The sequence below is a fragment of the Polyodon spathula genome, chromosome 20 (genome assembly GCF_017654505.1).
Source record: "Polyodon spathula isolate WHYD16114869_AA chromosome 20, ASM1765450v1, whole genome shotgun sequence".
In the NCBI taxonomy this organism is placed as follows: domain Eukaryota; kingdom Metazoa; phylum Chordata; class Actinopteri; order Acipenseriformes; family Polyodontidae; genus Polyodon; species Polyodon spathula.
The window spans coordinates 6,600,427-6,626,461 of record NC_054553.1 but is presented as its reverse complement, the minus strand read 5'-3'; the positions used below and the strand labels follow the sequence as shown (position 1 = coordinate 6,626,461).

The following is a 26,035-nucleotide window of genomic DNA, read 5'->3' as shown; positions in this document are numbered from 1 at the left end:
CCTTCCATGGCTTCCTGTTTCACTGGAGTATAAAAATGAGGTAACACGCATGTAAAATCCATTTGTCATCTATCACCATGGGGAAAGACAAAGAACTCACAAATAAAAAGAGACAAATGGTTGTTGACCTCCATAAATCAGGCAATGGGTACAAAAAATAGCTAAAAACCTAAATATACCACTTACCACTATTAGGGCAATAATTAAGAAGTTCAAAACCAGTGGAACAGTGGTAAATCTGCCTGGTAGAGGACGCAAGTGCAACTTGCCCCCACGCACAGTGAAGAAGATGGTTCGGGAGACAAAGAAGAATACTAGGGGCCACAGTTGGAGAATTACAGAACATTCCTTTTGTTAAGTTCTCTCCCTCAGCACTCTCTGTCTCTTCAGCACTCTCAAGATTCAAGTAAACATAATGAAAAGATGTTCCATTGTTCTTTTTGTTTGTTTGTTTAATTTTAGGGCTACCATAACAGAATAGGTGATCCGAGCAAGGTCAAGCACAAGAAGAAAACAAATAAAAACAAAACGTTACTAGGCAACTGGAGCTTTAAGGTCACACCCAGAGGTGAAGGGAATTAGCCATCGAGGAAATAGTCTGACAGAGGATTAGACTGCTGTTTGCACTGTTAGACGGCTGTTTTTTTTTTTTTTTTTTATATACACAATTGTTAGTTTGGATTGTGCAAGTTAACTCACTTGTTAATAAAGTTTACTAATTTGAGGAATTTCAAGATTCTTGTACAATGAAGAAAGATTTAAGTTGCTCATAAAATGTAAGAATAATTTAATTTAGATTTGATAAAACCATATGCCCCTAGGATAAGCCACAACTGGAGTATTTTACAACACTGGAAGAAATGTAAAATAGAAATCCAAGTGAAGAGTCCTTGGTTACAAAATACTTATCTTGAACTAAATGAGGGCTTGGAACGCAAACAGAAATAATCTGAGACAATAAAAAAAGATGCAGACCTTGTAAAAGATGGGTTCACAATTTTATTAGGTCTACCAGTGAAAATGAAAACCAACTACAAAGTACATAATACACACATTTTAGAATCAGATCCTCTATCAAAATGAAAACATTACAAAAATGTACATCATTTCCTTTATTTGTACAGTAAAAAAAAACGAAACTAAAAGCCACAGGCATCTCATTGCATATAAATATTACATTTGGTCTGCCGTCGGCAATTCAAAGATTCCCTGAACTGTTATATGAAAGGGTCCTGAGATGATCAAGGAGAAGGATTTGGTGCATTGATGTCCCGTCATTCACACATAAATAAGCCTGGTTGAATAAACCTAGAGGGAAAACCTACACTTCTGTAAACCTGGACATTGACAGGGAGCTGAAGACAAAAAAAAATCATAACACACCTTACCTTGTCACCTCTGGACATCAGTGATCAAGCCTATTCTCTATACACTTCCATTTCATTGTATGATCTAAAGCTTCTGTGGACTGAAATACCAAACAATCCTTTCATTTTCTGAAAGGCCATTTTTCGATCAGCAGTATACCGCCATGCTGCCCTATACAAGTGGAAACTAGCAGCATGCATTCCATCTGCGCAAATGATCTTGGCACACAAGCAAATGGTGTCAGTTTTAACTCTGAATCTGTGGCGAGTGCTGGCAAAGCGTAAAATCCCAGATTGAACAATACCGCAGGATGATAGAAACATGCCAGTTCATGTGCTAACTGCATTAAAGAAACACAAAGGCATAGCTATGTAAGGAATTGGCAGAAGCCAATCACAGCCTTTGAAGCGGCACCTGCTTAAACTGTAATGCACACGGAAAGTCCCAAGGAATTATCCCCATCAAACCAGAGCTTTATTTATTACCACAGAATGGTGTAGAACGAGTTCCAATGCATTCACTCTCCATTCACTTTTATACATGCCAAGGTCAAGTTTTTATTTAGTACTATAAACGTCATCTTAAGAATGGTAGATTTAGGTAACTCATGTAGCCTATGCACTACTATGTACAAATTGGCTCATAAGGGTAATTCTAAATGAAATGTACTTTGCATGTATAATTAAGGGGGAGAGGAATGGCAAGTTTAACGCAGCCATTGGTCGATTCAGGCAATATTCCAGCACATACCTGACAGTTTGCTTTACACAATAATCAAACCCACAGTACCCAACAATGTCACACTCCCTTGTATTATTTTTTTTAGTGGTCAGTAATCGTGACACTCCGACTGACAGGTTCTCTGTGGGATTGGGTCAGGTGTGATGTCACCTCATCTGTGTGCACAGACCCTGTTTGAATGATTCGCTCTCCAGGGCTGTATGCGAGTGCTGTGCTGTGCTTATACAGGTGTCAATGCTCAGATGTGGCTCTGCTTGTCACATAGGTTATTTACTGTGGTGTTCTTGGCCAACTAGGAAGCTTCAGTATTGCTCAGCCCACCTTGGTGGAAAGGTTCTCTATAGAAACTATGTTTAGCCACACAGTATCCCTTTGTGAATAGCTACATGAGGGTAATACTGACAATAGCACCACTAATTTGAACCAACCACAAGAAAGTGGTTTAAATGTTGAGCCACACGGAGGCAAACTCTTACCCATCAATTTGCAGCCGAAAGCAAAATATTATCTAATGCTACAATCTGTGGTGCTACAATGCTTTTAAATTTATTTGAGTAAACAAAAAAAAAAAAAAAAAACACACACACAACACCTTTGGCAATTTCCTACTGCAGTTAATACTGTTGACAAGAAAACAAGGCTTAATACTAAACGATAGAAGACCGAAAAAGGGTCTTAGACCCAGTTTGCATTACAGACAATTAAAAAAAAAAAAGTTTGGAAATCATTAGCACTTTCCCTGATCAATAAATTACCTAGCACCACCAATTTAAAAATGAAAAAGACACACTGATCAAAGCAACATCATTAACGATGCTGTAAAAAAGAAAAAAAGAAAATAAAACTGCTTTGTACACACAAATAACAAAATAAGCAAGAAGCCTGCTAGTTCAGGACTCTGTAAACATACTGACCACCAACCTACCAGCAAAGAAATGTCTAGATTATTCTAGCACACCCTGATCTAGAGTATTCCACATCTCCCTCTACACAGCACTCAGACTAGTTTTCACATAAACCAGGCACAAACTCACTAGAGTAAGCATCTTCACAGTTAGTCCGATGTGCTAAAGGCACAGGTCTACCCCCTGCCTTCTTACAAGCAGATCTGCTCAAAATCAATGGTGATCCAGTAATATATATTTTTAAATAAAAAAAAACATAACATAGTGAACAATCATACTACATACTGTATCTAGCACATGGTGCCACCTGGAGTCCAAATATTAATATTGCACCTTTATGTTCACTATTTTCTGCATGTGTACTACTACAAAAACATCTGGAAATTGATTTTAAGCAGCCTTGCATCTAGTCACTCATTAAAAGACAGTTCGCTACACACACACAATTATTAAAAGCCCACATACATCCTAGTAGGTGTTTAGATGTATAGGCAGCTCTCAAATCTTCCCAGATATAGACAGATTGAAAAATACAGTAAACTGTTTTTTCAATCATAGATGTATAGGTAGACCTACACAGAATCCTGCTCCTAAGCTGTGTCAAGTAGATTTAGTACCTAGAACATGGATTTCTCTTCTGCTACACGGATTCCAGTATCCTGCTACAGTTTGGTAGCATAGCTATCTGCTGTTTTATGGTTTGCCCTTCCAAACAGCATGGATGGTGTATATTATGGCAAGAGCTGTAATACCATACATATTTGTACAATAAAACTGGTCATTCATTTTTTTAGTTAATGCTTCTGGAAAGAAATAATTTAAAAACATATAAAAAGTTTGAAAGCCCTGTAGAAGTTTAACAGATCTAGAGTTGGCATCACTTGTTTTGAGCTATTTCAGTGTCTTCTAACAGGATACAACTTTATGTACGCATCCCTTCACTTTTTAAAATATACACTCTGTAGGATTCAGGCTTTTGCAGACATCAAATCATGGTTTGTTACCTGTCTGTGAAACTCCTGATCCACCCCCCAAAAAACAGGCAAAAAATGTCAGGTTGTTAATACATTAAGTCAATCCATTCAACATGAATTCAATGGCAGCCAGTCTTTTGCTTCAGTTGAGTTTTACAGTTGTTTTGAAATTGATATATTGTGCAATCATCATTACTTATTGTTGAAGCCACGGCAAAGCAACATACCAAAAAAAACCAAAAACACAATGGAATAAAAAAGTGCCGTTTCATTCCAGATGAAGTTGAACAACACCCTCTTTACCATAGGGCTGCTCAGTTTACAACAGATGCACCTGCAAGGAGGGGTTTGGGGATGAAACCAACAAGACATGGAGCAATGGATCATTCAAAACCCATGAAAATATTTCTTGGCTAGAAATGGGGCAGATCCATTAATAAGGCCCTATGAGATAAGGCCAACTGGCCAATAATTGTGTCCCACAATGGGGAGGAGGGTATCCAGAAATCCCTTATAGAAAAACAAATCAGCCAGAATTCTTACCAACCTCCACCGCTCCAGATACCTCCCTTACTCTTTAAACAAGACAATATTAAAGGTTTTTTGGTATCCACAAATCTGTTGTGTCAAAAAACAGAAGCTGGTTTGGTAGCGAGAGTTTATGGAAATGTTTGGAGAGGGAGGAAGGGGGACAGAAATGTGTTCAGTGCATTTAAGGCCCTAGAGAGTTAGGCTCATGTTCAGCTGCTGGAGTGCCATGTTTAAAAGAAGAAGTGCATCATTGGAAAGAGATTTAGAGCACCACCATCAATTTCAGTAAAAACTCCCATGCCCTCCCCGCCCCACACATGCCTGTAAAAAAACAGTACGTTTAGAAAAAAATCCCTGCAGTAAAAATTCTTTAAATAGTTTAAAGTGTCTCTTTCTTTAAAAAAACAAAATAAAAAAAAACTCAAAAGATCAGTGATTCCAGCCCATGAGATGGCTAACCCGAGCCTTCTCAGTCATCTTGCGCACCCTGCCACAGCGGGACATGCCCAGGTTGAGGGGGTCCTCCGCTGGCACAGAGGTGTCGTCCTCCGAATCGTCATTGTACAATACGGTTCTCCTGCCCTGGTTGCGGGTATTAATCCTGGACTCTTTGACAGCTGACTTGCGGGTTCCCCTCACCTTTTCCAGTTCCTGCTCCTGCTCCTCCTCCTCCTCCTCCTCCTCCTCCTCTCCTTCCTGCTCCTCTTCATCCTCCATTAACCGGGGTCTTTTCCTTCGACTCGCCCGCCTGCCCGGCGCCACCTCCCTTTTCTTTTTCTTTAGGTTTGTGGAGACGGGCCTAGCTGCCTTCTTGGTTTTGCGGGTGAGGCGGGGGCGGACGGCCTTGCTGTAGTCGTGATCTCCTCCGTCGACGAATTCCTGGTCTGACTCTGACCCCTCACTGCTGCTGCTCCCAGAACTCGAGCTGCCTGAGGAAGAGGAGGAGGAAGAAGAGGAGGAGGAGGATGACGACGAAGTGGACAAGCTGGATTCTGCTCCCTCTGGCTTATCAATGTCTGAAGTGTCAGAGTCCACTGCCAGCTTTCTCTTGGTGGAGGCACAAAGGGACCGGTTTCCCCCATTGGTCAATGGTCCATTGGGAGGGGGAACTGAATTTTAAAATAAATCAAACAGAAAAATAAAATTGAGATACCGCAATGTTCTATTTAAAGCTTTAACTAAAAAGATATCGGTTAAGCAGTCGTCTAGCTTGAACTAAAAAGATATTTGTTAAGCAGTCCTCTAGGAGATATATATCAAAATGTAAGGGCAACAGACAAGACAGTGTCCAAATACATAGATGCTTGTGCCATAAACGCTTCACAGCAAGTTTCATCATAACTGCACAACTCTAGATGTACACATAGACAGACCACATCTACTGAATCCCTAATACTGTATCCCTAACAGGATAATACATGACACTGTGACCAACTTCTGGTGAATTAAGTTGCATACAACTAGATGGACATTAAAAGCACACAGAATTCCTGGAGGAAGTCTAATGCCCTGTAAATGCTCTCCAACGCCCCCTACCTCGCTTGCTAGGGGTGGCGCGGCTTCTTGTCACCCGCTCGGCCCCGGCTCCTCCACTTCTGCTGGCAGTGATGGAGCTCGTTGAGGAAGGCTGGCTGTCTTCACCCATCACAGAGCGGCTGGGGTCCTCCGTCGTTTCTGAAGCTGAAAGGGAAATATCGTGGGGAAACAAAACTTATACTACTTCTATTCATTCAATGTACTTATGGCTGGGATGTTTTAAGATTTTGTGCAGCAGAGAATAAGGCAAAAAACAGCCAGGCAAGTAATACACCACCCACTCTATACATGGCGGGTGTCGGGGTCCAATATAGATCCGCTAAAAATATATCGAGGGCCGCGATATAGCGAGAGACTCATAGAAAAACAAGTAGGCTAACAAATACGTACAACCACTCCCTCATTTTATCAGGGGCGTCAGGGTCCAATATAAATCCTCTACACAACACGCTTTCTCATTTTTCGTAAGTCTTCCTCTCAAATGCACAAACCCACTGCATTGAAAGAATCCATTCTCAACACAGGAGGCTTGTTGCTAGGGAGCTGACGTCACTGCCTTGTGACACATGCTAGTGCATTGCTGCCACAAGTGAACACTTTGTTGGCTAAAATAAAAAAACACTTCAGCAAAAAAATATTTAATTTGCTTTGTTATTGTGCAATGTGTGTGTATATGACAACGGTACGATATTAACGTTTTTAATTGTTTGGTGTATTTTTGTTTGATGTGCAGTACGAAATAAAAATGAAGAACAGAGAATCTAAGTGAATTTGCCCATGTATTGCAGCTAATATTGACAGTTAAGACTATAAAAACGGGGAGCCAACTCCAGGACCACAATATATCCAAATCCGCAGTATAGCGAGGGCCAATAGAATGTAAACAAGCTTAGAATGACATGCTTTTTTCTGGCATGAATAAAACTTTTCCATTCTCACCTTGAGATGATCTTGTAGAACTGGTCCTGGTCAGAGACAATGAGGTATTTGGGGCTGATTTAGGCTGGGTCCTGGCTTGCTTGTGCTTTCCTTTTGGACTGGAAGGAGAGAAGAAAACACTGCGTCACATTCAAGGAATTATGGGAATAAAAACCAAAAAGGTGCCACCATCAATGCCTGATTATTGAACAAGTTTAACTCCAGCCAAGCATACAAAATCAGCCCTACAAAGCTTTGCAGAGTTTGCAATAGTATGAATGGATTTATCATGAGCGAATAGGGTTGGGTAAGAAATCACCTGGAGGCTTGGCTGGTAGAGGGGGAGCTGCTGCCACTCTTCAGTCTCTTGCAGTAGCTCATCCTCTGCCGGCTGCGCCTCAGCCCCTGCACTGCGGACTTGTAGTCTGAGATGATGGGCAGGATCTGCTTCTCAAAGGAGGCAGACAGACTGAGAGTCATGCTGTAGATCTGGGAGGGAGACAGACACACAGACACATCATTACTTCTGAATTAACTCCAAAACAAATGCATGCACATTTTTAACTATAAAACCTTCCAAAGTTGGTTACAATATTTTTCAGAAAAGGTTTGTGGTTTCAATGTAGGCTGAAAATCTATGTTAAACAGTGGTTAAAAAAAGTACATTTTTAAATTAGTTAAATTTAGTCAATTCTATTTTACTTTTCTATTTTAAAATTGTATATTATACATACAATACTCAAAATACAGTGGTTTGTTTATATTACTATATATATATATATATATATATATATATATATATATATATATATATATATATATACACACACACACACACACACACACACACACACACACACACACACACACACACACACACACACACAACATTATACGTAAAAAACACTTTAAAAAGCATTTGGAATTGTGTTTTATTCCGGACTGTGTACAACTGCGTTGCTGTGGGAGTTGCAGGTGACTGTGGGAGGGCCTCACCCTGGATTTCTTGTTGGGAGTGTAGGCCTTGGAGTTGCTGAAGATCAGCCTCACGTCTTTGCTAAACTCCATGGGGTTCTCATAGTTCCCTGCGGCCAACGTCTCCGAGACCACACTCAGATCCACCGGTGTGTCGATAATATCCCGGTAATCCTGCAGGGAGAGGTATCATTACCCAGAACACAATATACATACACATACAGACAAAGATTGTAAAAAGGACTTAATTTGTGCAACTCACTTTTCTCATCCCTTATGAGAAAAGACTTCCTTTCATTATTCCTGTTAGAGGTTGTAGGTTGAAAACAATGGAACTGTGAGTCAGGTCTCCTATTTAAGAACAGTAGGATTGTGTGGACACGTGATCAAACCGGGGTGGATTTCATACCGGATAGGCAAAGAGGTCGACGGGCTGTCTGAACGGTTCGGAATCCTCCCTCTCAAACATTCGGTTCAGCAGCTCTCGGCACTGCTCCTTCCAGGCACCCACGTCAAGCCGGGAGCTCTGCCTCTTTGAGTGCTTCGTCGCAGACTGAAAAACAAGGAAAAAAAAAAACACGCCCATTATATCTCCCGGGTCCTCGCAATGGTTCTGTGTATTTTGTCCTGTACTTCCATGTGCACATTGAAATGATTTCTAACTGTGAATCGTATCACACACCCCGACTGCCATATTTATTTAAGTATGTATTATTTATCCAAATGAAGAAAAAGCTATGCTCTTGTTAAAAGGGAAAATAAATGGCTGCTACCCACTTTATGTCCAGTAGAGGTCCCCGGAGAATCAGAGTCTACATCCACATCAGCCTCCTAAAAATAAAATAAAGTCTGCTTTCAACATTGCAGACCTCTAAACAAGCCTAAGAAATAACTCTACTCCAAACAGCATGCTGCAAGGAGTAGTCTAGGAAAAAAAAACCTCTGTTTGCAAAGTTACTTTGTGCAGAAAACATGGGGATACACCAGGGGATACTATAGACATGGGAAACCTGCAGCAAAAGATCTCCATTTTGATTAAAACACTTCACAAGCTTCTGTTTCCAGTGACTAGCTGTGCTGTATACAACACACAGAATCCTCCTTACCTCCTCCTCCTCCTCCTCCTCCTCCTCCTCCCCCTCCTCCTCCAACTCATCTGCACTGCTCAGCTCCATCTTCACTTTATTATACAGATCCAGGATGTCCATACAGCTTTGGTCCCTGTTCAGTGTCCAAAAGATACAGGCTTTGTGAACAATCACTTACGGTAATAATCTGTGTATTTATTCTGAATATGACGAATGCTGTCGAGAAGCACAGTTCACGTTTGGGTTGGAACCAAGACACAATTTACAAGACGTACTTCTACCTTATTTACAGACATGTTTTTCACAGTGCTGGTTTTCTTTTTCCGTATTTGACTCAGTAGACTCTATCGTAGAGAACACTACTTTCAAAACACTCAAATGCTTTTCCTCAGTTTCATAGCGTGCCAAGCCCCCCACCCCTCACACTAACCCTATGAATCGGAGCAGCACATCAGTGACAATCTTGGCCGATGCGACAATGGGGCTCTCGGGCTCATTGAAGGTCCTGCTGTTGTGTTCAATGTACCTCACCTCCCACATCAGAGCAGAGATCCGCCTGGGGGACGCAACAGAACAGTTAGGGAGCGCACCATTGCCTTCATAGGAGAATTCCACAACTCTACTGGCCAGCTCTCAGCCAAACGGACATCCACCAAGTGAGGTCGACCACAACATCTACTGTACTGTACTGGTGCCTGGTTTGCAAGAGCAACTGCAGCATTACAATATACAGTTAATTGGAAATGGATCACATGTCTGTCACCTGGTCATTTACTATAATATTCCTGAAAAGGGGGTTCTGAAACAAATATCTAACCCAGAGTATGACTAGCCACGTCTTTGTGGTTAGCACAAGCATTTGGTATAGCTGTCCTGACCAGGGTTGAACCCACCACATGCAAGCCATTAGGCCCCTTCTAAATCTGCTCTGAAATGATCACGCCATGAATAAGTCGAACTATAACGAGTTAGGACTGGGTTTTAGACTATCGTACCCCAAGCAAGGCCTGAATCGATTGAAACTGGCGTCTGCATTTCAATCTGCTGCCTATCGGATCCACGAGTAAAACCTTGTTCCTGGAAGCCCTTCATTAATTGCATAAAAGTACTGGGCTTCCCTGTTGCTGCTCGATTCGTTAATTGCTTTCTTACAGAAGTTATTTACACTTATGCTTGTGTCACTGTCAAGGCTATGGAACGTACCTGTAAAACTGATTCTCCAGTCTCTTCCTGATCGTGCCGAGGTCTGTGGGGTAGGCTACCACCGTGCAATACAGCGGGTAATCACGCAGGTCCACCGGGGAAGAGAAGGCCTTGGCGATGTCTAATGAGGGACAGACAGTCAGCAAGAAACAATTAGGAACTCCAACAATCTGTCTATCGGATCAGAGTTAATATGTGCATACTATGTTATATATACTGTACACTAACTTATTTATTCAGGTACCAATTCTGTTCAAACACAGCTGTCCTGGTTTATAATAGAAAGAGCACTGCTCACCAGCTATACCCTGCAATATATAAAAACATACCTTTTTTAAATTGTTTGTATACTGGTCCGCAAAACTCGGACTTCAACCTGAAGATTGTGTCTATCTACTTTTTTTGTGATGCAAATAACTCCTGTCTTCCTATTTCAAGTAAAACTTCATTAAAAAGCATTCCTAAACATTGTTACTATTCTTCTCTGCTGTAATTCTATGCTGATATGCATCCAAAGAAAGTTTTTGCAGCAGCATTTTCAAAGAAGGAAAACAAACTGTTTGCAACAGTATTAGTCAGATACCTCCCCTTTAAAAACTGCCAATTGATGTGACTTGAATAACTTGAGAAGATGTATCCGCACCCACAGCTTCATTGGTAATTGTGTTTGAAGAGTAAAATTAAAAGAGATCATCGTCAATCTATATTTCAAACATCCTGCACAGAGCCATACTGCAGACACACAGAGATGGGACGCACCGAGGGTGAGGAGATCATCGATGCCCCGGAGGACCCTCTCACACTCCTCGTCGCGGGTGCGAGCCCCCCACTCCCCCTCCTGAGGGCTGTAGAGCAGGGCCTTCAGCTCCTCCTCCGTGACTGGCACCCCGTCCCCCACTGCACCTGGCAGTGGCACTGCAGGGTAAGAGAGAGAAGCTTTAGGTGGGTGTGAGACAGAAGGGCAGGGTTGTCTCTCCACTTGGAGTTCAGTTACCAGAGTCAGTGGAACTGCACCATGGAGTAGGTGTGATACGGTAATGAGGCAGCTCTACAGTTTAGGACTAGAATAAGAAACCCACTGAGAAAGCATTTTTAGGCACATCAGTCTCAATCACTCATGGTCAATTGAAGCGGCTTTGATACAATAAACCTCTGAAGCGTGTCATGCATATGTATGGGCACTTCCACCTATACTGTGGTAAGACACATACAACATTGATTACACAGCCCATCTATATTGCAATCATACCTTCATCTGGAATGGGATCCATGTCCCAGGGACTCATTTTCTCCCGCTCGCCGTTATCCCACCTAATAGAACAAGGAGTACAACCTCAGAATTGAACAGCTTTTCACTGTGAATCAGTGCATGCTAACGAAGAATTTAATAACCCACGAGTAATTGACATCGGCCAGATCCACCAACTAGATGAGGTTACTGTTGCCAAGGTGAAGTAAAACTAATTCTTGTGCACTTCTGTCTGCTAGAGGCCACAATTGCAGTGACATTTCCAAACAATGAGTGTATGAGGATGTATCTGATTCTTACTGGACAGTGTAACACTGGAACAGGCTGTCTGGATACTCCTGCTGGAAGGGCTGCTGACTCTCCACTGTCCCGAACCACCAGGCATCATCGATAATACTGCGGAACTTGGTCCCTGAAGACAGCACACACAGCACAGCCCATTAGATTTGTTGCAGACCAATACTGCAAGTTGATCTCAATCCTACTTTACTCCAGCAAAGTCTTCACATACCAGTAACTACTTCAATAACCCCAAATTTGTACCGAGGGAGCCGCCCACTGCCCTCACAAGAGCTGTACAGCCACCCCCGTGCACAGCCCCACAGGCGGGCACTCACCACACTGCCAGTTTTGTTCCTTTGCCTCATTGTAAAACTGCTGCAGAACTAAGAAGTCAATAACATCGGGCATGTCGTGATACCTGCAAATTGATGAAAAATAATTTAAAAAAGGAAAGACTCGCTTCAAGTATCCGTTTCAGAGTGGAGTGCAATTCTTTAACATGGCTGTAGCTAACAAAGTCTTTCTATTAACCATACCTGTCGTGAACTTCCTTTCACTACTGGCTGGTTTCACAGGCCCCCACCATTAGCATTAACTTGGGACTACTTTACCTACAGTAACATCAGATAGTCCAAAATTAGTGTTAATCAGGGTCTGTGAAACCAGCCGTACGTATCAAATGCAACAGGTTAAAGCAAGTTCTCAGTTTCCTTGGCAAATACTATATGAATTCTGCTACGGTTTCACTTCCTAACATGTTCACCTCAGCAATTATTACTATTCTTTTTTACTTTATTTTATTTATTTTTTTTTTTTAAATCAGACATCAGGATTTAAACACGCAAAAATGTTTTCAAAACTTCACATTTGAGACCAATATAACGAATGGAAGTGTACGGTAGGTTAGATTTATTATATTTATATTAGCTACCGCCACTCTAACCCTTTTTGCTTCTGCCTGTGTATATGCTGTATTGCTGGCTTCTCCGCATCAGGGAATTGCAGGGATTCAGAAACCACCTACTTTAAAGAGAAGGACTCCCCCGTCATCTTTCCAGAGACTGGATCAAGAAATGCCAGCTTCAAGCAGCACAGTGTAGGCGGTCCCACTTCATATTTGATCCCGACAACCTTCACAGATTCTTGGTCCTGCAAATAAATGTAAACCGGCTCAGCAGCAAATAGCAGAAGTGCCTTCAAAAACAGTCCTATTGTAGCTGTTGATTCGTTACATGAATGGAATTCGGAGGGGGCGCGAGGGGTTACATGGCCAGTCACTCACCCTGAGATCCATTTTGTTCCATGGCTGTTTCTGGGGGTTGATGCTGTAGGATTTGGACCTGCGCACTGCTCTCACGTAGGATTCATGACCCTGGCGGAAATAGATCACCTGGGGAGGACAAAGACAGAGAGTGTCTTTTCAGAACGGAAGCTCTGCTATCTGTCGCAACTTCAGGGCTAGGCTGAAAAGACACTGGTTTGGTTATTATCAGGTTAATGTTTTCAACACTGCAGACCTCTGAAAAGGTTTGAAATAAATCCACTTGAAACAAGTGCTGGAAACTTATTCCACTCAATACAGCAGACGTTTTAAACAGTATGTCGTTGCATCATTTTTGTATGCTTACTTTCATACAAGATGCTATTTACATTAAATTAGGTTTAATAGGATTGCCTTTTTGCTACGATTGCTGAATGTGGGAAGCTTTCCTGCCAAGCACATTAGAAAGACAAGGGCAATATAGACCCTACTGCTCAGCCAGACATCAAAACCATTCTACATTTACAGTATGTATAATAACAAATGTGCATTAAAACAGCGGTTCCAAAGATTCGCTAAACCAATGAGGGACCACAACTCATGCAAAACAAGGTTTGCAAGATAAAGCTCAAATAAATGTGGCATGTGTGAACCTCAGCTGCAATCCAGATGGGGTTACAATAACATTGCTGTATGCAGGTCATGCATGTCAACAAGTGTGCCAGCCTCACCTCATCTCCCATCTGAGGCACAAAGGGAGACCTGCGTGGAATGGTGTCCATGATCCATTGCGGGGGCAGCCACTCATCGCTTGTGTCTCCAGCCATTGCCAGCGACTCATTCGGCTTCTACATGGGGAAAATAAAGGGCAAGAATATATATGGAATTACGCTGCTACTAGAACTATGCCTATGTCTTTGCAGCAGGTGTCCTGCTGATACAGAGAGGTTAAGCAGTACTACGCTCAACAAACCCCAGAGGCCTCACTGAGATGCCAGTATTTAGGCTAAGGGTTCAGAACCTAAACCTTCCAGTATTTCAATGTGCAGTTTGCAGGTGCTGGAAAAAGAAATGAAAACTCAAGGTTCTGAGCTGATAAAAAGAGCCGAGTGCATTGTGCTGGACAGCGTCAACCAATGAGGTACAGGCATTACTTTTTTGTGAAATACGAAGACAAATGCAGGCCTTGCAGTGTGTTCTACTTTTTCCTCCCCAGTCTCTGCACCTGTTTGCTCACAGTTGTAGACTGGCACAGAGATGTGGTTAACCACTGGGCACATTACAAAGAAAGAAACTCCTTCTGTTTACATTCAATAGATACCCTCGGGTACCTGGGCCCTTCTGAAGACAATGCAAAATAGGCCACTTGCCTCAGCTTCACATACACACAGAAATGCAAAAGAGGTGAGGGAAGCATATCACTGTTGCACAGGCATCAGTGCTCAATGCTGCCCCTATGGGCTTCAAATTCACAGCATGATGCAAATTTGCTTCCTCACCTCTCTAGGATAGTATGAATGGAAAATTACCTGGCACTCTCAGCCCCTGCCCTCTGTTCTGTGCATTACCTTCCGTTTGGTCTGTTTGGGTTTCTTGCGCTTCTCCGGTCTCTTCCTCTCCTTCCCGTGGTCCTCCTCCTCCTCCGAGCTGCTGCAGACCCTCCCCACGGCCTGCCTTGTCTGCCTCTTCGGGGGCTGCAGGTTGATCCCTGCGTCTGCCGTCCAGTCCGAGTACTCGCTGGAGGAGTCGCTAAAAGAGCACCACAGCAGAGTAAACGGGAGAGTCGGACACTGCCAGGGTCAGTCAGTATGACAGGATCTATCACTTTCACAGATAATACTCTCCTGTATCTTTTTATCTAGTTGGGCTGTGAGAATGGTAGGTTTTTACTGCTTGTGGACCACCATGGCCAGAGCATTGAATAGTGGAGCACGGAGAACCCCCCAGCATGAGCTGGATTTCCATAAATGGGCATGCCAAACTGAAACACTGAAGAATCTATTTGCTTTTAATCAAAGGTAAATCTGAGATAGTTCACCAAAGGTAATACAGATGTTTTAAAATAGTAGCGAGATTCCCAGGGCGTCACTAGCACAGCAAATCAGAGAGAGAGAGAATTACCATCGAGAGGGACTTACCTGGAGGTGCTGTCACTCTGCCACTCTGGCTCGCCTTCCTCTGAAGACACATTACTACCATCCAAAACCTCATCGTCCTGCTGCAGAGACACAAAGCACAATGGCAGGTGAGAGAGTTGCAGGGAACAACTTTCTACCACAGTGCAGCAAGCCAGTAACACAGACCGACTACTCGCCTCTTGGGAGCTTTGCGATTCCTCATCCGACTGGGAATTCTGCGCCCTGTCCAGTGGGGGGTGGTCTATGGCGGAGCGGGTCTGGTAAGTGTGCTGCCGCTTGCGCTGTGTCCGTCTCAGGGAGCGCAGGCTGCCAACCTGCTGCTCGCTCTAGGGGTGGAGAGCAAGAAGTGCATTTGTTTCCCCTGAATCTTACATAAATATTTTAAGGCTGCAAGTGAAACTAATGGTTATGGCTTTTGAACACATTACATCACACAAAAGACAGAACGGTTACAGATAACCTGTGAACTACCTTGGAGGTATATAGATTTATGAACGATCTATAAAGATAAACAACTGCTACCAGTCCTGTATCTGCAATATACCATTCTCAGATGGGCCCCATTGTAAAACATCCTGTGTGGGTTAGCGTGTGATGACAGAAACTGATAAAAGCTAGTGTGATCAGATAGTGAGCTATTCAACAAAAGCCCAAATTTTTCAAAACTGCCAGACATGCCCACCTTACTATCTGATGATCCTTGTGACTGAATATTACTAAACCATGTAAAAATATATATTTTTAATACACTCCAATACACTTACATGGTTACAGATAATCTGTCAGTACAAGCAAGTTGTAAACATGTGAGCACTTACCCTCTGCACTGAGTGGGATGGTTTCTTCCACCTCTCCAAAGCATAGAGAGTGCACTCAGCCTCTCCCTTTGCTGCCCGACACTCCTCCATCACCCTGGGCCAGAGAGTTCTAGTTAGCTGCAATCCTTCAGATTAACAAATTATGCGCTTTATTCCAAATCCTATAATGGCGAACTTCAGCATCAACTGCTTGTGTATTAGTTTATTTCCATGTCCTTCCCAATCCCCCTCCCTGGTATTCCTACCTGCTGACCCCCGGATGCATCTCGTTCACCACTACCCTGCGACTCCAAGCCATCAGGTCCCGCTCAGTTGCCATCTGACTGCGGGGGGCGTTGTTGTGCATCTGCCGGACCCCCTCAATCTGCCCGCTGCGCCTTAGACCCACATTAGGAGGGGAGCCCATCAAAACTGGGTTTCTCAGGTCTGTGGGATACAAAACAAATTAAACTTTCAACCTGCAAATCTTACGCTACACATATAATTTACTCAAACGCTCTAAATAAAATCATTAATACAATAAAAATATACTTAAAGTAGCATTTTGCCCACATACTTTCAGTAAGACGAATTATTTTTGTTGGCAAGTCTATTGGTTTTACACGGATGTCAGTTCATGTTGATTGGGAGCTCCTTACCCCCAGGGCGGCTGTCTCTGAGCTCCTCTCCCTGGTCCTGCTCGGCAGGCTCCTCCCTCTGGCTGTGCTCCTGCTGCAGCTGTCGAATCAGCTCGTCCAGAGGGCTCTCCTCCGGCTCTGCGGCTGTCTGCTGGCCAATCACCTGCTCCACTACCTCACCGTCACCTATGACAGCAAGGACATTGAGACACTAAGGCGATGCAGTTCAGCACTAACAGAACATACAGCAGCTTACCCAAACCCCGGTTTTACTGAGATACCAGTGGACTATAACCTCTCTACTGCAATTGTGTTACAGCCAATTAAGGTGCACTAATTAATGGCACAACACTTTAAATAGTTTATTTCGACGAAGTACGAATATAGCAGTGTACAGAACCCAAGGACTGATTTACTGCAGGAATGGAAATAAGAATCATACTGCATAACAGTTTGCTCCATTCCTGGTTTTACTATGAGTTTAATAAGACATACCCGTGTTGTTACCTATAAACTGTGGCTAATCAAGCTCCTATTCAAACCTGAAATTAGAAAAACTGCTATGTAGCTGAAGTCTTATTTCCATCCTTGCTCTGCACAATTTATGTGAAATCCCTAGCATGCAGAACTCTACCCAGTGTGTTTCACTGTACCATTGGCCAGGTAACCCAGCTGTGGGATGAGCTGCTCTTCGTTGCAGTTCTCCCTCCCAGGCACTAGGCGCTGATAGAGAGTTGGGTGGGGGTTTCCATCAACGTCCACTAGGAAGGGCGGGGGCATCAGGTGGGGTGCCTGCTGGGTCTGCTCGTCCAGCACGTAGTTATTGGAGTCCCGGATCAGGGGCCGGAAATCCGTGTGGAAAAACATCTGATCGGGAATCTGCAGGGAGGCAGCCAAACAAAATTACTGGAAAACACATCAAAGAAACCAGATCTCATCGAGCATCTACAATGCGAAGCTCCCTCTGGAATTCCCTGCAAAGACAGCTCACTTCGCACAACCATGACGCGAACCTGCGCTCCCTGAGTCACCCTGCACGCCACACAAACATGCTTTTACCAGTTGAGCTACAGGGACCCATCCCTAGATATTCTCATGAGCATCATGAGAATACCAGAGATTTGAATTGAAACAGTAACTCATGGTTATACCAAAGCAGGAATCAAAAATATAAATTGGTTCTGTGGAAAAAGATTGCTACACATTACGTTGCTTTATTTTCCTATGAAACTTTCCCCTAAAAAAAACAACTAATTGGATTGCAGATTACTGATCACTCCAATACCCAAGGCTCAGATTTAGTGAGCACTGCCTTCACAGGCCTCTTTTGAAAGCATGCGAGTGACGTGAAAAGCACCAAGAATTCTTGTTAGCCGAAACTCCTCAAAGAAACATTTAGATCATTATGAGCTCTTAGGACTCCTCTTGGATCTTGAGATCAGATTAAAAGATCTAGAGAAAGTATAGCTCACCTTCTCGTAGGGTTTGCTGCAGCCAAACCCAAATATGAGCAGGTGACCGTGGGAGTCAGTGCAAACAAAGTGCTGCCCGTCAGAGGAGAACTTGCAGTCGAACACAGCGCCATGACCCTGACCTTCAATCTGGAGAGGACAGATAGGCAGCTTCTAAACACAGCACAATGTGCTCATATACTATTACTTGATTTGTTACCGATTTGTTACTGTTGATTGTTTGTGTACAATTTCTCCTATATGCAAAATGGATTTTAAGCAATGTTAACATCATAAAAACACAAAAACAGATCTCGGAAACTACAATGAAAGTCTTGCCGTTCCTTATACTTTAGAATTGTTGTGTGTGGTATGCACATCATGACATCTGTACACAGGATAAGATGCACTGGAACTGACAAATCGTTAACAGTGATTGGTTGATACTGAAGTACACACACAAGTCTAGTACAGGGCTCACCATGTTGAAGTAGTTGCGAATCTTCGTGCCCTTGGACAGGTCCCAGATAAAAATGTTCCCATCATGCCCTGCAGACAGCATGATCCTGGAGTCAAAGGGGTGGGCTTCCAACACAAATACCTCGTCATCATGCCCCTGTGGGGAGCAGAGATGCAGTCAACATGGTACAGGCAGCAAACCAAGCATGGTGGAGAGGGGAGAGGGAGGAGAGCAGGTTTCATTTCAGGAAATGCATGAGTTCAGTGACCAAGAACAAGGAATGGGAACAAGAGCAGTCACTGTGGAACAGGAGCAAGAGAATGAGAATACAGAGACTGTGGAGAAATAATGAATGAATGAAGCAAGCAGAAGAGGAATAGTGGGAGGGAACAATTAAGTGAGGGGAGACAGAAAGCTTTGGAAGAGGACTCTGTACCGAGAGAATGTGCAGTAGCTGCCCGGTGGAGGGGTTCCACACTTTGAGCAGGTAGTTGTTCACAGCAGTGATGACAGTGCTGTCAGCTCGGTCCCAGGTCACCATTGTCACGTTCAGCTTTGTTACCTTGTCCTCCCCTGGCACCACATTACTCCTAATAGGAAGAATATTTACAGCTCATTAGGGAGTGGTTTACAGTGTTCATCTAGAAAAAAAAAAGAATTAAACTCAATCCCTCCCGACACAATTTGGAAAGTGGGCTACATAATCACAAGCATACACAGGAGAGATATATATATATATTATACACACATACCTGTTTATTTTGTGATAATCTTTTCCCACATTACACAAAAAGACAAGTGTCAGAAATATTGTTTTTCTTTCTAAAAATCCCATAACCCTTTACCCGCTTAGGTTTGGGGTGAATTCAACAAAGTAATGTTCATTACATGGTAACGCAGTAGCCAGATACATCTGCCTACCATTGTAACAGCAGTGACAGTATGCCTGATGAACCCTAAGCAAAAACCCTGGTTCAGGCACCTACCCTGGCAGCCTGGCGGTCATATCGAGGGCTGTGCTCTTCCACTCCTGCTGCTGATAGTGCCAAATGCGTGCGGTGCCATCTCTACTACCACTGATGAACCGCAGGCTAGGGATATAAATAGGTGTATTCAGTGACAGCATGCACACAAACTCACAAAGCTATTCATCCAGAAAAGTAGTTTTATTTGCACTACAGTAACTGCAAACAATTAAATAAATGGAATACTTTTTTTTTTTTTTTTTTAAATATTAAAATTACCATGGGGGGGTGGTCCAGTATTAGCTGCAGTGGGAGAAGGAGGGCCATTACTTGCCCCCACCGGTTTTTATGGAAGAAATACAAAATGCTTACCTGTCACTGTTGTTAGAAAACTGCACAGCCACAACTTTGTCCTTGAAACAATAAAAAATTAAATATATGGGTTAAAAACACACATATTAGCAGCCACTTAGTCGTAGTAAAGAATAGTTTCATTGTTATTTTTTTTTTCTTCTAGTTTCATAAAGTTTACATTTGTATTGCTCTAAAAATTTGTGTTTATACTTCATTCAAAATGTATATTACTGACAGAGTACACACTATGTTTCCATTCACGCAACACACATTTATTGACTTTGGCCTACCAGGAACATCAACATTTCTTCACCTGCGGCATTAAATGCTTCAAATATGAAGTCATCACCTCAAGAAGGGTTACAACGATAGGTCTTGAGAGAAATCACAGAATACAGTTGCGTATATATAAAGTATGAAGCCAGTATCTTAATGTGTTTGGTCTATATCATCTGGAAACCAAGTAAGAGACATGACCTCAATAAGGCAACAAATCTTTGGTCACAATGAACTTAAACTAAAGATAGAAAAACGTACAAAAGGGGCTTCCTTACCATGTGTGCCTCAAGCTCAGCCACTTTCTCAGGAGACTCTGAACCCAGGTAGTAGACCCTGATCACATGATCCGTGCTGCCCGTCGCCAGGAACATTCCCCCTGGAAGAAGCCAGCAAGGGGGTTTATTGATCTGAACGATAGCACCTTAGACTCAGCAATATCCTGGAGCATTGACAATAAGCAATCACATTCTTATGGTCTTGATTTAAAACAGAAATGTGGGAGAAGGGAAAGAGGATACATGGTTTAGTGTGTGTGTGTGTGTGTGTGTGTGTGTTTGTGATGGAGCGTGTAGTTGCTCCAGCCCCACCTTTCTCACACAGACAGTGGAAAGGCAGACATGTCATCTTGGATACGTACCGCAACTGAAGGAAGAACAGGAGATTTGGACTCCAGGTCTGGACCTCTCTGTGAATTTAAACGGACGCTCGCTGCATGAAAAACAAACAGCAGAAACGTTAACGAGACACGCGCCCAAAGCAAACGTCACTTTTTAGTCTTCATTCGCAATGAAGTACTAACGTTCTGTTCAGTAAGCAGGTTGTTCGGACGTCCTGAAGTGTCATGCTGTTCAAACACTTACTTGAATTTCATGCTGTGGGACTGCCACTGCCAGAAGCAGACTGTGCCGTCAGCCCCAGTGGATGTGAGGTATCGAGTTGTTCCTTTTGCTGCCGGAGAGAACTGAACAAGATACAAGTTTGAAGAGTTCACCGAAATTTGTATTAGGATAACCCACAAATGAATACCTACTGAGTCCACATTTCCCAGTCCAAATGAAAAAAAAAATAAGGGTGCAGTAGTGAAAAAATGGCTCTGGTGCATATTGTAAGATCAACTGTAGTTATTTTCAGGTACTGCTTTCCTAATTACCTTTACTAGGAACACATCGTTTTAATGCAATAGCACCTACAGGCACCATCAATGACCTGTCACGTTACCATGTACTTCTGTGGACTGTGAGCCACAAGTGAGTACCATACAACTGCTTTATACAGAAAATAGAATATTCTGCTGCACAAAGTGCCCTGTTTGTAAGAAGCTGGCAGCCAGCCTACCTGAATGGAGGTGATGGACGCCGTGTGGCCCTGCAGCACTGCCAGAGGCGCGCACGTCCGCAGGCACCACACGCGGATGATTTTGTCGCAGCTGGCAGAAGCAATCATCGTGTTCTCGTAGTTCACGGCCATGTCCGAAATCTCGGCAGCGTGACCTCGGAGGGTCGAGAGGAGCCGCCCGTCATCCGTAGCCCATATCTTGACCAGGCAATCGTCCGAACCCTGAAATGACACACACTCAAACATTATTTTTAGAGTACATTAGGGTGCTTCTTGGAAAAGACAGTTTACCTCAGGATGACTGTCCATGAAAAACCTTAAAAAAAACCAACATCTTTTCAAATTAACTTGACTTTTTTATTATTATGATTTTTATTTATTTATTTGTTTTTTTAAGAAGGGCTAGTGCCCCAGTTCTGGTGAAATTCAATTAATTTACAAGTTTCTGGTTGGGTAATTAATCTCCAGGTATCTAACGCACAAAACACAAAACTATTAACACCTTATATAATCAAATTTTAAATGAACTGCATTTTCAAGCATTTTCTCCAGCCTTTCCAACTCAAATGTATGAGCAGGTTATACAACTCAGAAATATGTATGGCTTTGGGTGATTCTGCAACTTACCGTAAAGATTCTTTTGCCAGTTCGGTCGAAGGCCACACAGTACACTGAAGACAGGTGTCCCAGAATCCTCCGGTGCATCTTCATGTGCTGATAGGTGGAGGAGGGCAGAATGTGGTTGAAGCAGGCGAAGCCAGTCGTCTGCCGGGCCGCTGTGACGGTCACTGGAAGTAAAGCAAGGGTTCGGTCAGTCCAAATTGACCATTTTAATTTTCTTATTTAGGAGGGCCAGTATAACAAAAAAGTGGGTCATCATGACTTCTATTCTTGCAAGGTATCCATTGGTATCCAAGGTAAGTGACTCATAATTCACTTAGCAGCACTAAAGATATAGGCAGAAATAAATGTAGCCATCACAGAACCCACAAGTCTTGGGTTTCAAGTTGTTCCTGGCAGAACATGTCAATACAAAAAGTTATCAGATAAAATACAATACAGGAATACAGCTGTCAGATAGGAGACTAAACAGATTGTTCCTGCATTTCAAGCATTGGTATGGAGTGAGTAACAACAACTCACCAACATTTGGTGGTTTTCCATAGATTAGAGGAGGTTCTGGAGGTCTGCCTCTGTGTAGAGCTGCAAATGCAGGGCCGCTCCATACTGGGTGGCTACAACCTGTGAATTAAACAAACAGAATTAATGACAAATTAGGGAGGACTACTGTCAGCTCTGCACTATTTGTCTACTTGGCTTTTTGTATTGTATTACTTCAGGAGGACAAAACACTAAACAGCCATGCAGAAGCAGAAGAATATAAAAGACATGGAACATCTGAAGAACTAATTTCAATATGGGCGTCAAAGGGAACTGCTTTCTAAAAGATGTAAATTATGTTCCGGGGGAGCCTAGCTGCTCCACTCCCTGCTTTCACAATGGGAGTCACTGCAGTTTTCACATGCCAACAGAATTCAAACTAGTCCCATGCTAAATCTATGCCAGCACCTATTTCCATGAACATTAGTCAAATTGGTGCGGACACAAAAGAAGACTAAGCAATGCTTTGCAAGGCGGTATGACATTATGCTTTACTTCTTGAATCAATGTTGTGTGATGCACTGCCACTACGGATTCTGTCCCCCTGTCAGTGAGATAAGACAAGGTTAAAAGTTCTAAAACCATGACTGCAAATGAGCTGTGGGCAAGACGCTCACTTGGGGTGCATAGGGTCACCGGTTCGCACCCATCCTCCTCCCTGTACATTAGCATTAAAGTACTGTTACATCTTAATTTGGTATGCTGTGCTTTTTAAAAGCTGCTGGAAGGATAGCAGCAGCAGAATTTAAAAAAGTATTCCTAAGGCAAGCTTCTAGCAGTGGATTCATTACCCTTTGCTGTGCGCAGCAAGGACTGTCGCCCGAGCCCCAGTAAAGTCTGAACTCCGGGGACACTGGGAGGAAGCTCTTTGTCCAGGAGGGGTCCGATTCGCTGGCAGATTCGGAGCAGGTAATCAGCTGGGATGTGCTTATTGATTTTCATCTGCACAAAACAAGAGTAAAATAAAGGTTACTGGATATAAACAAAGTGGCAGCATCCCTGTACAGTCAACCCCAACAAGCCATTAATCAGACCCAGATCAATGTTATGCTTGGATAGCTGTGTGAGGGCTGGCTAATTATTTTTCTGCAAGTGTCCTTCATAATATTACACTGTGATCATTGTAAGACTGACACAATAGTGTACTTTTGAACCATTTCAAATTAGCTTGAGACACAGCTTTACACTCTACTGGGCTGACAGGCCATTTGTTTTGGGTGTTTTCGATGACATCTTAACAAGGTCTGGGCTAATGTATTGTACAATACAAAATCAAGCTTTTGTTTTTCCGTGTGTTTTGAGGGGTTAACAGATTAAAACGTTTAACTCATAAAACTACATGTATTATAACCAAACTTTGTTTTTTATAACTTATTCTCTCTCAAATGGGCTCCAGCATTATTCTGACCCACTTTCTTTGTCTGTTTAGTCGCGTATTTGTCCTCGCTCTTCTCACCAACCTCGCCACGGCTCATGAATATTTAAGCACGTACTGCAGACTTGATTCCGGCGTCTCGTTGCATCGCCCAATCAGGTGGTGGCTTTCATTATACAATACTGCAGTTCAAATGAAAGTCTCTTACTGATTGGCTAGAATTCGAGACGGACGTTTATCCACCACTTTTCTACGTACATTGGAATACCCCCCCTTGCTATTATGCACAATAAGGCGTTTATTTCAATACAAAATATGACTAACCTTTTTTTTTTTTTTTTTTTTTTTTTAAACTCACCCGTAAATCCCTATTTTCAAACTGAATTTAGATGATTAAAAAAATGTCTTATTACAATTGCATTTCTTAATTTTATATAAAACGCCCAATTCCCCAATTAAAAAGTTGTCCAATACACCTGGCAGAAGTTTCAAACTTTCGAATAACATCCTTACCCAGTCATCGAAGCTTCGTTTATGTTCTCTCGATTCCCAATCTAATCGTTTCGGTATGAGCTATGGGGGGGGGAAAGCACACGGTTAAACAGCGCAAACCACCAACTATACAACCGTATTTTTTCCCCGGTTTAACCCGAACCCAAAACAAACAAAAACGAAATAGTCTTTTCACGTGAAAAGTGATATCGCGGAAATGGGATGAGAGAATAAAGATCGCACAAGGCGAGTCGGAGCAGCGCTGCCTACCTCGTATTCTTCCAGCTCTTCCACAAAGACCTGCGGAGAAGACAGACACGGGAATTAAATCGTTTTACCTAAAAACAAACACCCCAAACATGTCATACAACAAATATAGATAATTATTAGCTCACCTGGGCCGATTTTTTGCAAGGTCCAGACTGTAAAAATCTTGCAATGAGGTAATACAGTTCTGTAAAGAAAGGGGGAGCATAAAATAATTATACACACACAAACCTTTTCATAAAAAAAAATATAAATATAAAACTGTTTAAAGACACTAACCAGCCTCGATCGGTGAACAGTGGATGCCTGCCATCTTGCGAGCCGGGCGCCGCTATTAGTTGTATTTGTACTCCTACTGTTGTTTGTATTTGTTTATATAATTTTACCAGTTGAATTATTTCCCCGGTGTTCGGCCTTTTTCCTCTCTGGCTTTCAGGCATCGCGCTGTGTTTATTCGATGCCCCCACCAGGCAATACAGGGAACTTGCAATATTACCTTACCGGCCGCTGGGGGGGGATAGAAACCATTTTTGTAAAGACAAAATGTCATTAACAATAAGAAAGACATCTTGGTGAAGGAATTGCAAATTTATTTGTATGATGGCCCTGTTTTGTGTACTAGAATATATTTTATACGTGACATTTATATGTTTTAGTTTATGTTTATAATTTAATTTATGAGTTATAAATGCCTAACATACAGCATATATTGCAGTCTTCAGTTGGATTATTTCCATGTGGGCGAAATCACAAGAGACGTTATAAACTCAAGATTGTACACAACACAAACTCAAATTCAGCCGTTTCTTAATGCGGCAGAATGATAATTGTGACACTCGATGCGTAATTCCTTATTTTTCTCTCTCTCTCTCTCTCTCTGATGGAAGTGTCACAACAGAGACGTAAGGGGAGCTTTAGTTTATTTTGAAATACACCTGCGGCATGAATTGAATAATTGCAAAAGGCACACATTTGGCGATCTCAACACAGAGATCATATGCATATGCTTATACATTCCTGTCTAACTACAAATAGATCACACTGACTGTTTAGAGATCTTCACGGGCTTTTAATAGTTCCATTCTGTATACAGACTATTACATGCCTTTTAAACATTTAGGCTTCCGAGGAACCGTAATTTGAAACGTCATACGACTATTGTCTGCAAGAGGGCGCTCATGCACAAGACTTTCGTGAATGCTTGTACTGCGTATTGAAAGAATGTTGAGTAGTGTTGTAATGTTTTTTTTTTTTTTCTTTCCTAAGCAGCAGCCCCCCCCCTTGCATTTTCA

General features: G+C 42.5%; 1 protein-coding gene across 1 annotated transcript; it reads right to left on the bottom strand.

Moving 5' to 3' along the window:
• Window positions 1–972: 972 nt before the first annotated feature.
• Window positions 973–25,200, bottom strand: LOC121295440 (bromodomain and WD repeat-containing protein 3-like). Its single transcript, XM_041220049.1, has 40 exons — window positions 25,023–25,200; window positions 24,872–24,930; window positions 24,747–24,776; window positions 24,498–24,557; window positions 23,401–23,551; window positions 22,592–22,690; window positions 22,076–22,236; window positions 21,449–21,670; window positions 20,974–21,074; window positions 20,751–20,821; window positions 20,389–20,489; window positions 19,853–19,893; window positions 19,502–19,606; window positions 18,952–19,105; window positions 18,537–18,671; window positions 18,077–18,205; window positions 17,258–17,483; window positions 16,626–16,790; window positions 16,233–16,413; window positions 15,988–16,081; window positions 15,346–15,495; window positions 15,170–15,249; window positions 14,600–14,780; window positions 13,763–13,879; window positions 13,053–13,160; window positions 12,795–12,919; window positions 12,106–12,188; window positions 11,789–11,900; window positions 11,489–11,550; window positions 10,999–11,154; window positions 10,240–10,360; window positions 9,467–9,592; window positions 9,066–9,169; window positions 8,726–8,751; window positions 8,358–8,480; window positions 7,970–8,122; window positions 7,293–7,462; window positions 6,995–7,092; window positions 6,056–6,199; window positions 973–5,628 (listed from the first exon to the last, which is right to left on the bottom strand). The coding sequence occupies exons 1-40, from the start codon at window positions 25,054–25,056 to the stop codon at window positions 4,949–4,951; spliced, it is 5,238 nt and encodes a 1,745-aa protein (XP_041075983.1). The 5' UTR covers window positions 25,057–25,200; the 3' UTR covers window positions 973–4,948.
• Between the last annotated feature and the right edge of the window lie 835 nt (window positions 25,201–26,035).

Coding starts and splice junctions, on each gene's coding strand:
- LOC121295440 (XM_041220049.1), bottom strand. CDS start 25,056: ATGGCAGGCATCCACTGTTCACCGATCGAGGCTG. Junction 19,106..19,501: donor ATGACCGCCAGGCTGCCAGG/GTAGGTGCCTGA, acceptor TCTTCCTATTAG/GAGTAATGTGGTGCCAGGGG. Junction 9,593..10,239: donor CTGGAGAATCAGTTTTACAG/GTACGTTCCATA, acceptor TGCGTCCCCCAG/GCGGATCTCTGCTCTGATGT.